General features: G+C 50.4%; 1 protein-coding gene across 2 annotated transcripts in view; it reads left to right on the forward strand.

Moving 5' to 3' along the window:
* The window catches only part of Ccdc88c (coiled-coil domain containing 88C), a 117253-nt gene extending 104379 nt beyond the window's left edge, over window positions 1–12874 (forward strand). For both annotated transcript variants that reach the window (XM_040742622.1, XM_040742623.1), the window contains 5 exons: window positions 1099–1287; window positions 3030–3098; window positions 6087–6155; window positions 7572–7861; window positions 10679–12874. In XM_040742622.1, coding sequence (XP_040598556.1) covers window positions 1099–1287; window positions 3030–3098; window positions 6087–6155; window positions 7572–7861; window positions 10679–11656 — 1595 coding nt within the window. In that variant the 3' untranslated portion in view covers window positions 11657–12874. The remainder of the gene's footprint in view (window positions 1–1098; window positions 1288–3029; window positions 3099–6086; window positions 6156–7571; window positions 7862–10678) is intronic.
* The last annotated feature ends 2657 nt before the right edge of the window (window positions 12875–15531 follow it).

Here is a 15531-nt window from a genome sequence, read left to right on the forward strand (position 1 = left end):
TCCACATGGCACTTGGGCACATGGCCTAAGCGTTGCACAGAAGGCCTGGCCAGCTGTTAGGAATGCTCCGGTGTCTCTCTTTTGCTTATTTGGGGTTATTTTGTTTTGAGGTGCTGGGGCTTGAACCCTGAGTCTCACACGTGGTGCAAGCACACTGCCATTTCACTCTGTCCTCAGCCATCCTGCTCATCCGTATCTTGTATCTGGAGGTCCCAGGCTCACTCCTATTTGGTTTTCTGTTTATTTGAGGCTTTTTTGCTGCTGTTACTATTTGTTTTTATTTTTGGAGGGGGGTGCTTTTGAAAATATTACTTAATTTCGGCTGGTATATACGTTTATTGCAGAAAAATGACACTGTAAAAAAAAGCCCTAGATGCAAAGTGAAAACCACCTTGCAGATATTGATTCTTTGGGGGCATTTGCTTATTTTGTTTTTTATGATAATTTTTTATTTAACTTTTCCGTATGTTACTTGCAGTTCCCTCCCCCTTCCCTTTTCCCCTGGCCCCACAATCCTCCAGTCCCCTACCCCACTCCATCCCCCCTCCACTCCCCATGGAGGGTTAGGCCTTCCATGAGGGATTTTTCAGAGTCTGTCATATCATCCCGGGCATGGCCTAGGTCTTCCCCCATGTGTCCAGGATGAGAGAGCATCCCTCCATGTGGAATGGGCTTATTTTGTTTTGTTTTGTTTCTGAGACACTATTGTGAGCTTGTCAACTAACTGCCTTTTGACACCCCCAGGAGCCCAGTTGGCATGTCACTAGCACATCAGTGGCAGGGCTGGAGACAACATCTGCAGATACGTGTTTGGGCTGTGTAGACTGGCCTTGGTTCTGAACAGGACAACAGAAAGTGCACCAACGTTTTATTTCTCCTCTTGAGTTCTGTTTCTTCCCTGCCAGTCCTCCAATGCTAACCGTGTGGCCCACACTGGAGCCTGAGCGAGCCTAGCTCCCTCCTCTCAGGCGCAGCCGGGGACCCACCCAGCTTGCGTCTCTGTGGTCTCTGTGCCCTGTTGCACCTGCTTAGGCCTTCATGTGCTCGCCCAGCCGTGGCCAGGCTTACAGCCTCATTTCTCAATGTCTTCTGCCCCAGGCCCCGGGGATCTAAAACCAAAGCGAGGGTCCCCACGAGGATGCAGTGTTGACCGCACAGACACCCCCACTGACCCAGCTGTGAAGTCCTGGCCCTCAGAGCCTGGCTCCCGGACTTTTTCAACCTCAGCCATCATGCCAGGCCCTTCTAGCTCCATCCCAGCCCCCAAGCACCCAGGCCGCACCAAGGGTGAGTATGAGCTCTACAGACCAGAGAGATTGACAGAGGGGAAATGCTGATAAAGACTTCTGAGTCACAATCTGATGCAAGCCTTGTCTCTACTGACCAGCCAAGTGACTTTGGATAAATAATTCGGCCATCTGTAGGCCTAAGTACCATGAGAAAAACCAGGACCCACCAGCAGGGGTCTTCAGGCATTGGTGGCACCAGGGCTGACTTGATACAAGGCAACTCCCTGGAGTCAGGAGGTATTTTCTCCAGAAAAGGTGAATGTGAGCGCCTCCAACCCAGAAGTCTGTTGACAGAACCGAGGGCAAATATCCCATATTGAAAACGACATCAGTGAGGGGTTTGCAGGTATGCTATCTCCTAGAACTCCAGTGGCTCTGTGTGTTCTTACCTCAGGCCCAGAATCGATATGAGTCTCGTTAGCGGATGCGATTCCCACCCAAATAGCTTGGCCAGATGGCAAATAAAGCCCACAGAGGCTCCAGGATTCTATGGACACCCAAGGAGAGCCTGCTGCCCCAGACAGAGGAAAAGCCAGTGCAAAAGTCACACTCATAAACTAGGGCGTCAGGAAGTTTTGAGATAAAAGTGTTAAAATGCCCAACAGTGATAAGGAAAGTTACAGTGCCTGGGCTAGAGAGATGGCTCAAAGGTTAAGAATACTGACTGCTCTTCCAGAGGTCCTGAGTTCAAGTCCCAGCAGCCACATGGTAACTCACAGCCATCTATAATAAGATCTGATGCCCGCTTCTGGTGTGCAGGCATACATGGAGGCAGAGTGTTATCCACATAATAATAAATAAATGAATCTTTAAAAAAAGAAAAGTCAGAGTGCCCAACAGGGTGCTATGAAGGAAGTGATGGCAAGAGAAAAGAATTTGAAAATCTCCAATGGTAAACAGAAGGAAAGGAATACCTAAGATTGCCATCCATATACTTGAAGAAAGAAAAATATAAAAGAGAGAAAGAGAGAGGAAGAAAGGAAGAGAAAGAAACAAACTCAAAACACACCTGAGTATGGTTGCTTCTTGAGGCTAGACCCACACACTCAGCCTTGGAAGGCTTGGGCATGCATGACCTTGTACTATAAATAAAACACAGGTGGTGTCCCTGAGTTCACATTCTGGACACTAACTGTTGCCAGCAGGTAAGTAACTGATTTCAGTTCGGAGATCTTTTCAGAGATGGCCCTACATTCAGTGCTCAGGTAGCAACTCAAGCTTGTACAGGCCTCCTGCTGACGGAGGTTCCCTTACTTGAGTCTCGTTAGGGGCTGCAGGCTCTAGGCTTGCTAACCCTCCCACCTTGGGTGGTGAGTCCAGTTGTGTCCTGTTTCCTTTCCTCCTGACACTTGATGGCATTGCGGCCCCTACAGATGAATTGTTTCCATGCCCCCTGTCTTTGGTGCTGCTGGCTTTGGGGTTGGAAGGGTTCCAGGGACACTAGACTCAGCTCCTTTACCTGGCCCCTAGGCCAGAGCTCACTGGCCCTTCATGCACAGGCACAGAGTGTGACCTTGGTTGGATGGGATCAGTCCAGTGTGTTAGCCCATCTCCTCTTCCCAGGTAGACAGATGGGTGGAGGCACCGTGCATACAGCCTCCCTCGCCCCAAGACTTGGGCCTCACCTGGATTCAGGGGCTAAACAAAGGCCCAAGTGGGTCATGCAGCCAGGGACCCTAGGGTTGTCCTGTGGGTTGTAGGCATTCTAGAACCCGGTACATTAACTTACTCTCACTTTAGGTTGTCATTCAGATGACAGCCTCTGCGGGCCTTCGATGGAGCCTGAGGGCCCCCACCACAGGCAGCCAGGTGAGTGGCCAGTGCGGCATTGGGTGGGTTCTTGTCACTAGCGCTTGGCGCTTACACTGAGCAGCATGGGCGTCATGGACATCTAACACACAGAAGAGGTGACGGTGGAGTTGTCACCGTGGGGATGGGGGCTGGGGACCGGGGCCTCTCTGAGCCTGCCTGCCCTGCCTGTCCAGGAGCTTTATCGCACGGTCCCTGCCTGGCAGCCTCTACAGGAGGGGACTCAGGCTCTGAAAACTCTTGACATGCCTTGCTGTACAGCACCCTCCAGGTGTGCCAGGGAGTCCTGGTGACAACGCAGGGAACATGCTTTAGGAAGGCCTGCACTGTGCTCTTGGCTTGGGTCCCACGTGCCCATGGTAACACCGAGTTGTATGAAACCGCGGTGGCTGTGGATGTTGTAAGTTTCTGCAGTTGAGAGGACAGGTAGCATCCTTCCAGGCTTCTCAGAGCTACAAGTTGCTTTGGGTTTCCATCTGTCCTTTTTAAAGGTTCTTTTTTTTTATATTTTATTTACTTATTATGTATACAATCTTCTACCTGCATGCCAGCAGAGGGCATCAGAGTTCATTCAAGGTGGTTATAAGCCATCATGTGGTTGCTGGGAATTGAACTCAGGACCTTTGGAAGAACAGTCAGTGCCCTTAACCGCTGAGCCATCTCTCCAGCCCCTCCATCTGTCCTTTTTCGTTTCTTTCTCCCTCCCATGAGACCTTCTGTCCTTGAGCCCAACTTTCAGACATACAAGACAGGCAATGTGCCCAGTGGGCTACTACCCCCAATCTGTGCTTAAATTTATTTTATGTACATGCGTGTTCTTCCTGTGTATATGTATGTCTGTGTACCAAATGCGTGCCTAGTGCCCCTGGAGGCCAGAAGAGAGTGTCGGATTCCCTGGAACTGGAGTCATAGATGGTTGTGAGCTGCCGTGTGGGTGCTGGGAATTGAACCCTGGTCCTCTGGAAAAGGCAGTGCTCTTAATTGCTCAGCCACCTCTCCAGCCCCAGTTCTCGGTTTTTAAAAAGTAATTCTGTGGGGCTGATGGCTCAGTGTGCAAGGGCACATCCCAAGTGCAGCCTGGCAACCTGAGTGTGATCCCATAAACCACATGGTCAAAGGAGAACCAACTACTGCATTTGACCTCTGACCTCTGTGCGCGCGCGCACACACACACACACACACACACACAGACACACTCTTAAGCAAATAAATGTTTAAAAACAATGAATGTTTTTAAAAACAAAAAGCAGTGGGAAGGCTCAGCGGATGAAGGCGCTTGCCACCAAGCTGATGGCCTGCGTTCAGTCCCAGGACCCACATGGTAGAAGAGAACCAACTCTTGCAAGTTGTCCTCTGACCTCTGCGCATACCCTCGCACACACATAATACACAATAAATAAACGTGTTGTTGTTTTAAGTACGCTAGACCCTAGACGGGTAGGGAGAAATTCCTTAAAAGGGAAACCTTGGAGGTTTACATGGGTTCAGTTTCGGTCTGACATGCTCAGAGTAGTCGAAAGAGCCAGCATTGTCTCCTACCCACTGTTTAGAGAGTGTGACTGTGTTAGCATTAGTTACTTACGATTCTGTGAGTAAAGACAGGCGCATTAATGAGGTCCCTTGGCCCAGGAGCCTGTCTGTCTTTCCCCAGAGTGGGGGACCCTACAGTAGGAGGGGGCCCTTCCAAGTGCACCAGCTCACTGAGTAGTCAATCTGGTGACTGGTTGCCTGGCCATGGGATTCTTCATGTACCTCCCGACTCCTCCAGCTTATCTGTTTGGCATATGGAGTGAAAAGAATTGTTTAATGAACACAGTGAGCCAGCATGGTGGTTCAGGCCTGTAATCCCAGCTCCCAGGAGGCTCTGACGAGAGAGTTGTGAGTTCAAGGCTACCCTAAACTACCTAGTAAAGCACTAGCTCAAAACAAAACCAAAATTAAATAATAAACATTGTTGTTTCCCTTTAGTGTTACCCAAGTGCCTGTTACAGAACAGTCTGCCTTTGTTTCTGACTGCCCGTCCACCGAGAGTCGTGGTCCAGTACTGTCCCCAACCTCGGAATCTTCTTCGGCTCACCCATAAACACTTTGCCAACAAGTGCGAGCTAACCACGCTTGAGACTTAGGCCCGTGTAGACACCCAAGTGTTTCTGAAGGCTTGCCCGGTGCTGCTGCACACCTGCGCTTGGCTCGGGAGCCGCAAAGATGTTGGAACACTGCCCCTGTCCCTTGGGGTTCAGCGCCCAGCAGCAGCAGTGTTTTCTCGCCTGACACCGGTAGACCAGGAGAGCTCTGCGGCCCCTAGAAGGGATGGTCCACCCATGGCAAGGAGTGATGTGCCACCCTTCTGGATGTCCGAAGCGGGGTGATGTTTGCAGACTGGCTCAGGCTGACATTTGCAGCTTCCAAGGCTGGGTCCTTCTACCTTTGTAGCCTTGAGTTTTCAGTTTAGAGTAGATGAATGTTTGAGGCAGGCGACTGGAAGGAGCTGAAGACAGGCAGATGGCATGTAGAGTGACCCCTGCGCCCCTGACATCCCGACACCCCTCCTGTACTTACCTAGGAGACGCTCAGACACACTCTGCTACACATGTGTACACGTGTGCTCCTGCTGCCTTACACAGTACCTCACCGCTGTTTGGGAAAGGACTGTTGGCATGTGTTCTGTGCAGTGTGCTCTCTAAGCCCAGAGGAGCCCTCGTGTACTTTTCGTGCTGGAATTCTGTGGTATGGCCTGTTTTGCCAGCATTTTCAACTAGGCCTGGTGACAAATAGAGAGCTAGCTCTGCCAGTTATGGCTAGCTTGCCGAGTGCCGTGTCTAGCTCTCTGGTGCTGAAGCCAGCAGCCTCCTGCAGACCTTCCTGGCTGAGAACACTGGCCTGAACTGGTATAGAATTGCTTTATGTTTTCTTCCTGGAGTCGGCATGTTAACCTGGGATCTACCTGGTTATTGGCCCTTTGTATTAAACGTGGTTGTTTCTTCTCAGCATCTCGGCCAAACAGCTTGGAGAGCAGCAGGAACACATCCAGCAACAGCTCACCTCTGAGCCTCAAGGGTAAGGCTCTCCCCTGGAGCACTTGCAAACATTTATTTGGGCATTCAGCTCTGGGCCCATACCATTCTTACAGTTTAGATCTGCATAGCGGGGCTTGAGACACATTCTGGTGCAGTCACGGGCCATACATCAAGGCTTCAAGCACAGGCCTGGGAGATGAGGGTCAGGTCCCCCCCTTCCCCTGCCTACCCTGAGGACGTGGGTGAGTCAGTCACAGATCCTCTGGGTTCGAGCTATGTGGAATCAGGATAGGGACCAAAGTTCTTTCCCGCTCAGAACTGAGAACAAGTGTGATTCTTTTTTGAAGATGAGTTTCGTATCCCAGACTGCTCTCCAGCTCACTGTAGAACCAAGGTCAGAGTGTCACCATGCTAGTCTGTGTGATGCTGAGACTCTAACCCAGGATTCCATGCATGTTAGCCAAGCACTCTGCCAACTGAGGTATGTCCCCGGGCCAAATTTGATTCTTCAACAGAAATTTCTAATTTTAAGGGGTTTTGTTTCATGGTCTGTTTCATGTTCAACCCCCCTCCCCCCCCACACACACACATTTGAAGAGGACATATGCTGTCACATGACCTTATTGCTTGAGACTAAATTTATCAAGATTTTTCTTCTGAGCCTTTCATGTAATTGACCCCTGCAAGAATGACCGTGAGTGTAGTGGGCGCTAAGTAAACTTTTATTATGTGAGTAGATGAGAGCTGATGAGTGTGTCAGGTTAGAAACTTAAATGTCACTGCTCAACATTGCAACAACATAAAAGAGATAGACATCGTTCCTGAGCAAGGGACATGCAGCCTGATGAGCCCTGAGGTACTCACGGGCTCTGGGCTTGTTGCTGCAGTATAAACCTTATATCTCGACACACACACACTTTTCAGTGGGAGTTTCCGCCCTTTTGTAACACAAAGAAAATTGTTGTTAGTCCCGGGAGATGTGTATGGTTTGTTTTGTTTAAGAACAGAGAAATAGGACTGGGGATATAGCTCAGTTGATAGTGTTGGCTTAGCATACACAAAGCCCTGAAGCCAGTCCCCAGTACTGCATAAACTAGATATAATCTGTAATCCTAGTACCTGGGAGGTAAAGGCGGGGGATCAGAAGTTCAAGGTCACCAGCCTGGACAATTCGAGACAGGGTTCTTAAAAAACTAAATAAAAAATAGTAAAACATGTCTAGGAGATGGGAAAAATTTAAATACATTTTTCAATTTTGGTGAAAGTTTCCTACTTTTGCTTTTGACCAGTTTGCTAGGAGTCAAAATCAGTGCTAATGACCGCGGAAGGGAAGAGTCCACCTGGGCAGCAGAGGTGCCCAGGGCTTGGGGACAGGCTTTCTGAGTTGGGATGGTTTGGGGTGAGCTGTGGGGAGTGGGACCCCAAGACTGATGTGTGCCCTGTGTCGCTCTCCCAGGTTCCTCTGACCGTCTGCACAGCCGGTGTGAAAGCTTCAGTAGCTCAGACCTGATCCCCAGCAGGGACCCCACCACGCTGTCTCGGGACACTAGCACCCCAGGACGGGGTGTTCTCAGCCGCCATGAGTACCCTCCACTCTGGAATGGGCCTGTTCCCCAGGAGAATATCCAGAAGAGGGGTGCAGCTCCAGCCCACACTGGGGCGCGGCCCCGCTCAGCCTCACCCAGCAGTGAGATGGTCACCTTGGAGGAATTTTTAGAGGAGAGTAACCGCGGCTCTCCTACCCATGTGAGTTCTCTGGCCCAGCAGGAGCCAGTGGAGCGGGGAGGGACAGCAGGGCTGGCTTGGCTGTGGCAGGGTATTGAGTCCCACTAGCCAAAAGATGACTGTGAGCTGACCCTCAGGCCCCAGACATCAGAGACTGCTTCTCCCTTGGAAGACAAGCTGGTACAGCCTATGTCATCTCCAGCAGCCACTGGCAAACATGGAAGGGCTTTCAAAGGACCACAGAGTAAGCGTATTAGATCCCAGGCCCTTGTGCTAGTTCATAGCTGTCTTGTTCTGTTCCTGTAGAGAATGCAGACTTCAGCCATGCCTGACACAGCTGTGCTTACACGAAGTGACATTGGAGTTCTGTGTGATTTCACGTGCCTTGATGTAGCAGAGGGGGTAATGTGAGGGTGGGGAGAGTTGTTGCTAGGATTCAACCCAGGGCTTGTGCCATTCCTAGTCCTGCTTGGTTTTTCTGTTTGTTTTGTTTTGAATATTTTGGTTCAATTGCTTAGAAACATGAAAACTTGCTTGGAGCTGGGCATCATCCCCTTGTAGTCCTAGCACTGAAAAGGCAGGGACATGCAGATCTCTGAAGCACACTGGCCAGCCTGCTATGCTAATTGGTGAGCTTCAGGCAAGAAAAAGACAAAATCAAGGTGGACGGCATTAGAGGACGTTTTTCCGTTGGCCTCCACATACATGTCTGTACATTGCAACCTTGCATACAGACACACACTCCACATACATGTCTGTACATTGCGACATTGCATAGACACACACTCCATACATGTCTGTACATTGCATAGACACACACTCCACATACATGTCTGTACATTGCAACACTGCATACAGACACACACTCCACATAGATGTCTGTACATTGCATAGACACACATTCCACATACATGTCTGTACATTGCATACACACACTCCACATACATGTCTGTACATTGCAACATTGCATACAGACACACACTCATCACACACATTTGTGCACTACCCATCCCCCAAAGACTTACTGACTCACAAATTGTGAGAATAGGCTGCAACATGCTGGAGGCATGAGGATTTGACTGGCTTGGGCGGTATCCTGGGTTTGATCTCACACACACACACACACACATTTAAACACGTGTACACACATGCACATACACACACACACCCATACCCCTGCCTTTGAGAAGCTGGCTGGATTGGGTTCCTGGCTCCATCGTGCTGATATGCTCAGTAGCTTCTCACCCCCCCCATGACCACCTACTGATAGACCCTCCTCTGTGCTCTTCGGAGCCTCGCCACATCTTAGGACCACCCATAGGAGTGTGAGCTCTTGGTATTTTTGAGTGAAATACACAGTCTTGACCTTGAGGACTGTTGAGTTAATGCTTCATCTTTTTCCCCTTATTGTCCAGTGCTTAAGTAAACAGATTTCATCCATGTAGTAAAATCTACGGCCTGTACTAAGAGAGCACAGAGGCATGGGGAATGTAAAATACCTGATGTCTATTGGACTGTAGGCATAGTGCCTCCTCTCCACAAATAAAATCAAGCAGCTCCTCTAGAAGTTTGCTCATTGCATGGTTGCACATGAGAGAAACATGAAACGTCGTCCTGGCTCACTGCCCTTGTGTTTCTGTCAGTCAAGCGCTGGCTTCATGCCAGGTGCTGGAGCTCTTCACACAGGAATAGTCCACAACAGGTGCTGTGGGGCTTGTTTTTTGTTTGCTTTGTTTTGTTGTTTTTTTAGTAAATGAAACCTAGAGCAGAGCCTGGTGGCACAGGTGATAAATGATATCTATGGACATTAACAGTCACAGCTCTTCCTAGATGCCCACAGCATGCACAGAGTCAGAAACCATCACCTCTCTGGGGTACAGATGGCTTCTGAGCTACTGGTCCATCCTTCAACCTGGCACCACTGCCGCTCACATCAGGCCAGGCTGTGACTCCAGCAGGATCTGGGGGCCCCTGACATACATCCTGTCTGAGTTCTCATCTTGTCCTCTTCCCATTGAAATTATCTGTGTGTGTGTGTGTGTGTGTGGCACACGTAGACATCAGAGGATAGCTGTGGGAGTTGGTTTTCTCCTCTCTTTTGTGGGTCCTGGAGACCTAACTCAGGTTGTCAGCCTTGGTGGCAGGCATGTTTACCTACTGAGCCACCTTGCCAGCCCTCTTCCTGTCAGCCTTGGAAAAAACACCTCACCTTGACTGATGCCTCTGCCAGCCTGTGAGGTGGTAACTACAGACCTAGTAGCATCCCAGCCCTTTGCCTCCGATGGCTCTGCTTGTCTCCAGAGTAGTGGCAAAGGGTAGCCTCCTGGATAGGAGAAAGGGAGCCCTAAGGAAGCATGGATGAGCTGCCTCTCCTTCTGGGCCTCCACCCCTCTGGCTTCTCCCTCCCTTGCCAGTTCTTGTTTCTTTCCTGTCCTCGTGAGTGCCCAAGCCTGTGGGATGGGTAGAGGAAGAAGGGCTCGTTCACCCCCAAAGCTCTCTCACTCTTGCTCTGTACTGTAGGGGAGGGAAACGGACTGAACAGCCGGCTGTGGGCCAGGTCTCATTACCGATATTAAAACTGGTGGCTTTGTGGGAAGTCAGTTCCCTCTGTCTTCTTGAACAGCTAGGAGCTGGGTGGTGCCTGGCATTCTTGACCCAGTGATCCCTCTACTCCTGACCCCTCATCCCAGACTGCTTCCTGGACATGCCCAGAAGCCCATCAGAAAACAAAAATGGCGGTCCAGACTCCCAAGGACAACCCACACACCCTCCATCCCCCCCACTCCCCCACTCCCACCCTCCACCCAATTTTCCACCTCTGTTCTCTTCTCTCCCCAGGACACTGCCGGCTGCCGTAACGACCTTCTTAGTGACTACTTCCGAAAAGCCCATGATCCTCCAGCCACGGGAGGCCAGCCAAGGCCACCAGCTAGGAAAGATGGAGCCAAGATGCCCACTAACTTTGTGGCTCCCACCATCAAGATGCCAGTTAGCGCCCCTGAAGGGCAGCAGCTGAAACCAGGGCATTATGTAAAGCCCAACTTGAGACCATCTGAGGCAGAGGCTCTGGCTGGGGTCCCTTCGAGACAGGTCCAGCCTCCCCAGAGCCTGTCTCTGGGTAGACCCAGGCAAGGCCCAGTGCCCCCGACTTGCCACATGCCTGCCAGCCGAAGCTCATCTCTAAGTAGAACCTTCAGCTTGGCTTCAGCTGACCTCCTCCGGGCCAGTGGGCCAGAAGCCTGCAGGTCAGAGTCTCCTCAGAAGCCAGGGTGTCCTCCTGCTGAGGCCACAGGAACCAGAGACATAGGCAGCCACAGCCTGCAGGGCTCCCACAGCTTAGCCCGAGAGCGGACTCCACTGGTAGCAAAAACTGACAGCTCCTCCCCAGGCCCAGGCACCCGTGGCCGGCTACTGGACACACGGCGCTTCTCTCTGGCTCCCCCAAAGGAGGAGAGGCTGGCCCCGCTGCAGCAGTCTGCCACAGCCCCAGCCCTTGCCACCGGGTGTAGCAGTGGTAGCAATGTCCCGATCCAGCACTTTCCTCCCACTGTGGTTCCTGCTGCCAGGACAAAGCCCAGAGTGCCACCGCACCCGGGGGAGGTCGCCACCGTCGCTCCTGTGCGATCAGGGCTCAGCACCTCAGAAGGAGATGGGGGCCTCCTGACCAAAAGCCCTGCTAGGTCTCCTGACTTGGCTCCCCACGTCAGCCGGGGCCCTGATGACTTCAGTCAAGGGAGCAACTCAAAGAGCACACCAGCGTCCCCAGAGCCAGGAGGGGACCCACAAACAGTGTGGTATGAGTATGGTTGTGTGTGACTCTTGTCCCTGGATCTGCAGCTTACAAACCCTAAACTACTTGTGCGCCTTCTGATTTCAATGGCCTTTCCTCCTGCTTGCCCAGGGTGCCAGGAAAGGGTATGGAATGGGGAGTGGGGTTCCCACACAATCATCCTATTGGTTAATGGAAACACTGTGCCAAGCCCTAAGAAGATTACTCTCCAGGGCCTGTAACTTATCTTCTGTAGCTACAGCTTCCAGCTAGTGTCTAATGGACAAGTCTATTTAGCACGGGGACTGCTTAGAATTCAGTGGCAAAACCAGTTTACGCAGAAACAGACACTACTTGAGTAGGAATACTCATTTGCAACCGACCGACCTCCGTTAAAGAGTGTGTGCACATGCGAATACATGCATGTTTACCAGGCTCTCAGAGCTAAGTCCCAGCAATGGGCCTAGAAACTCCCACCTCAAAGCCAGTGATTTAGGAAAAGCTTAGGCTGGGCGAACTGCAAAGATCTGCAGGGCTTTGGGAAAAGTTCAGAGCAGGGTTGGCTGTTCATCCCAGGACCATCGCCATCCCACCCTGGTCTCCAAGCACTTCCCATTACAACAGGGCAAAGCTTTAGGATCATCCACAGGGTCTGGGCTCTGCTTAGTGGGTTTTGAGGCTACCCAGGGACCAGCCTTTTGGGACTTCCAGGGTCGCTTTCCTACAAACACTGGATCTGCTAGGCCTAGGGTGTCAAGCAAAGAGATGTCCTATGTGTGTCCCAGCGAGGGACTGTCTGGCAGGCATAATCAGCACACAGAAGGAAGGCCGAAGCCACACTTGCTTTGTAGTGTGGTTGTTGCACCCAGCCTTCCTAAGCTGAGACGGAATGTTATTATTTCTGAATAACTTTGGGGGTAGAAACCAAATTTCTTTAATATATATGTACACACATGAATATATTATGTATATGCTTTTGGGGGCCTATTTATGTTCCTGTTATGTTGGAAGGTATTCTTTCAGGCGCTGACCTGCTGTGTGTGTATTTGGTCCAATCCCTGACATGTTTCGCTTCCTGTTGTTATGGTGCTTTTCCTGGGATGGACTAAACGATTTATTTTCTGTTTTGATGTAATGTGCTGAGAAAGAAACAGGGGAGACCTCTGAATGTTAGCAAGATCCATGGTAAGGGTGTTTGGGTTACGTGTTAAACAGCCATTCGTCTTGGAAGACAAGGGCAGGGCCGTAATAAAAATGGAATGGAACCTGGGTGAGTCCTGGTTTTCTTCACTGAACACCATGGCCACATGCAGTGGGTTACCACAAACTAGGGCTTCCAGCTCCCACACCCCAGGCTCCTCCTCAGCTGTGGGAGTCCGTAGTTGGCTGAGTCATTGGGCATGGGGAGCTGCACAGCCAGCAAGACATAGTGGAAAGAACAGAAGTGTCCTCTAAGTGATAGCAACCCATGGTCCATGCCACATCAGTCAGTGTCAGGTGAATCCCAGTGGGGTAGAGCACTCTGTGGTCAGGACAGCGTCCACTACTGATTTTCCCAAAGCTACACAGCTCCCAAGGGCTAGGATTTGGATTTGGGTCTTAGAGCCTCTTGTTTAAATTGGATAGGTGGGTGGAATGAAACAAAGTATATAAATCTCCCAGGTGACCTAACCTCATTCTGTTTCCTGGTCCTCCCTCACCAGACTTCCTGTGTGAGCCATTCTTGCCTCCTGTCCCTGCCCTTGCCCTCTGCAATCTGTTGGCTCTGGCTGCTTGGTGGGAACTGCTATCCGTGGAGTAGTCACTTGGCAGGCTTTACTCTGTGTGGCCTTTGTAGGATTTGACACCTGGCCAGTCATGCCTTGTTGTTGGCAGCCTTTACCTCACGACTGTGTCCCTTCTGGGACAGCCTTCCCACATTGACACATCCACAGAGAGCCCGTGGGCTGCCCTGGGTTCCCTCAGTCACTTCCACACACCTCCCCTGCACTCACAAATGTAAACCTAGAAGCTTCAGGCATGACACCCGCCTTCCTGCACTTCAGCGTCTCAGCTCCTCTCCCCAAGCTCCTCATCCGCTTGACACCGTCCGTTGTGCCATCACGGAAGCCCGAGTTTGGTCTTGACCCTCCTCTCAGCTATGTTTGAGACCATGCTAGACCCTGCCATGCCCTTGGTTAGCTCTTTCATCCCAGGCCTTATCCTCCAGCGCTGGGACCCTCGTTCTGGTCTCTGCATCGCGGTCACTTCAGCCCTCTCTAGCTCTGTCTAACTTACAGGCTGCCATTAAGGTCACTAATGGCACTAAATCCAATGGCAGTCTGGTCACTCCGGTGCATTCACCCCAGGTGACCTTCCCTTTGAAGCACTCCCCCTCTCTGGGTCTCTGTAGTAACCACACCCTGCACTCTTCAGACCCAGTCCTGCACACCTGAGGCACCACCTAGGCTTCTATCACCCCTCACGCCCTGACAAGCTGCTGCACATCCACAATTCTAATTACAGGGCCATTCCCAGGAGGCTCGGAGTTGACATCCTCAGCGCCCACATCCTTTGGAATTCTAGACCTGCACACACATGACTGAGAAGTCCCTAAGGTGCCTAGAACCTAACTCACATCTGCCTCAAGCATCAAAGCTGGCCTGCCATGTTCCTTTTCACTGAGCATGCCCAGATGTGTGACATCCCCTTGCCTTTCTCCATGTTCTTTCCCTCAGATGGTTTCAGCTCAAACCATGAGTCTGCATCCAATCCCAAGTGATGATGGGCCTATAGCAACATGGTGGGTCCAGTGGTTAAAGGAGTATGTCCCAAAACCAACTCCTCCTGGGTCCTATGCCCTACCCTCTACACTGATGTCATCTTTAGGGGACTGGAAAGTACCCAAGTGACAGAAGTCTTCATGCACATGGCATGAGGTGCGGTCTACAGAGAGATTTAGGACAAGGAGCTCTGGAGAGAACATTTGGAGCAGAACAAACATTGGAGATCATCCTGGCAGCTACCTTCTGATGTAAACAATGTGTAATATTTACAAATAATAAAATTTTACCAAAGTCCATGTAGCCAACTGATTGTCATAGAATGTTCTCATTTCATGGGTGCCATGCTTATGTATTGATGTCAACCTGCGCATGGCTGAGTAGTAGTGGGAGTCCCAAAGTGAATGTGGGCTGACACTTTGTAAGACAAAGGGGTAGCAAGTCAAAGACTCGTCAGATTTCATGAACAGTGTAAATGACCCAATAAATCAAGTTTGAATGCTGCATGGAGAGTTCCTCTGTGTGTGTGCTACTCTGGAGGTAATGGTCTCTGATGTGGCTAGCTTTACTTAAAGGTAAGTCCACGGTATTCACCCAAGCCATGCCTTAATACTGCTACTGCTAACATACTGTCTCCATTGTTAAGTCAGAGACTGGAAAACAGGTGTTGAGCCATCATGGTAGCACAGTTAATCCCAACATTCAAGAGGCTGAGATGAGAGAGAATCTTGGATTCCAGGCCACCATGAACTACTTAGTGAAACCTTGTCTCAAAACAAAAAAGCCGCCTACAAATCCAACCATGAATACAGCATGCCCATTTCTGTGGTGTAAATACTCTGCTGAGTTCAAGCTGCCTGCATGGTGTAATAGAACATGGGTCAGGAAAAAAGGAGTGCAGTAGCCCTGCCCACACACACTGTAAAACCCACTATACAGATAAAGTATGTGTAAATCTTGAAGGTGCAGTAGTAAATAACAACTTTGGGTGTTTATGATCTTTTTTTATTATATTTGTAGTTTGACATAAGTTCATCTTTGATAATGGCCATCTTTTTTGTTAATTAAATTTATTCATTTATTTTACATACTGACCTCAGTTTCCCTCCCTCTCCTGGTGATGGCCACCTTTAGCAACTGGTTTGCACAATTCACTGTTA

The sequence above is a fragment of the Mesocricetus auratus genome, unplaced genomic scaffold (assembly GCF_017639785.1).
Source record: "Mesocricetus auratus isolate SY011 unplaced genomic scaffold, BCM_Maur_2.0 Super-Scaffold_15014, whole genome shotgun sequence".
Classification (NCBI taxonomy): Eukaryota; Metazoa; Chordata; class Mammalia; order Rodentia; family Cricetidae; genus Mesocricetus; species Mesocricetus auratus.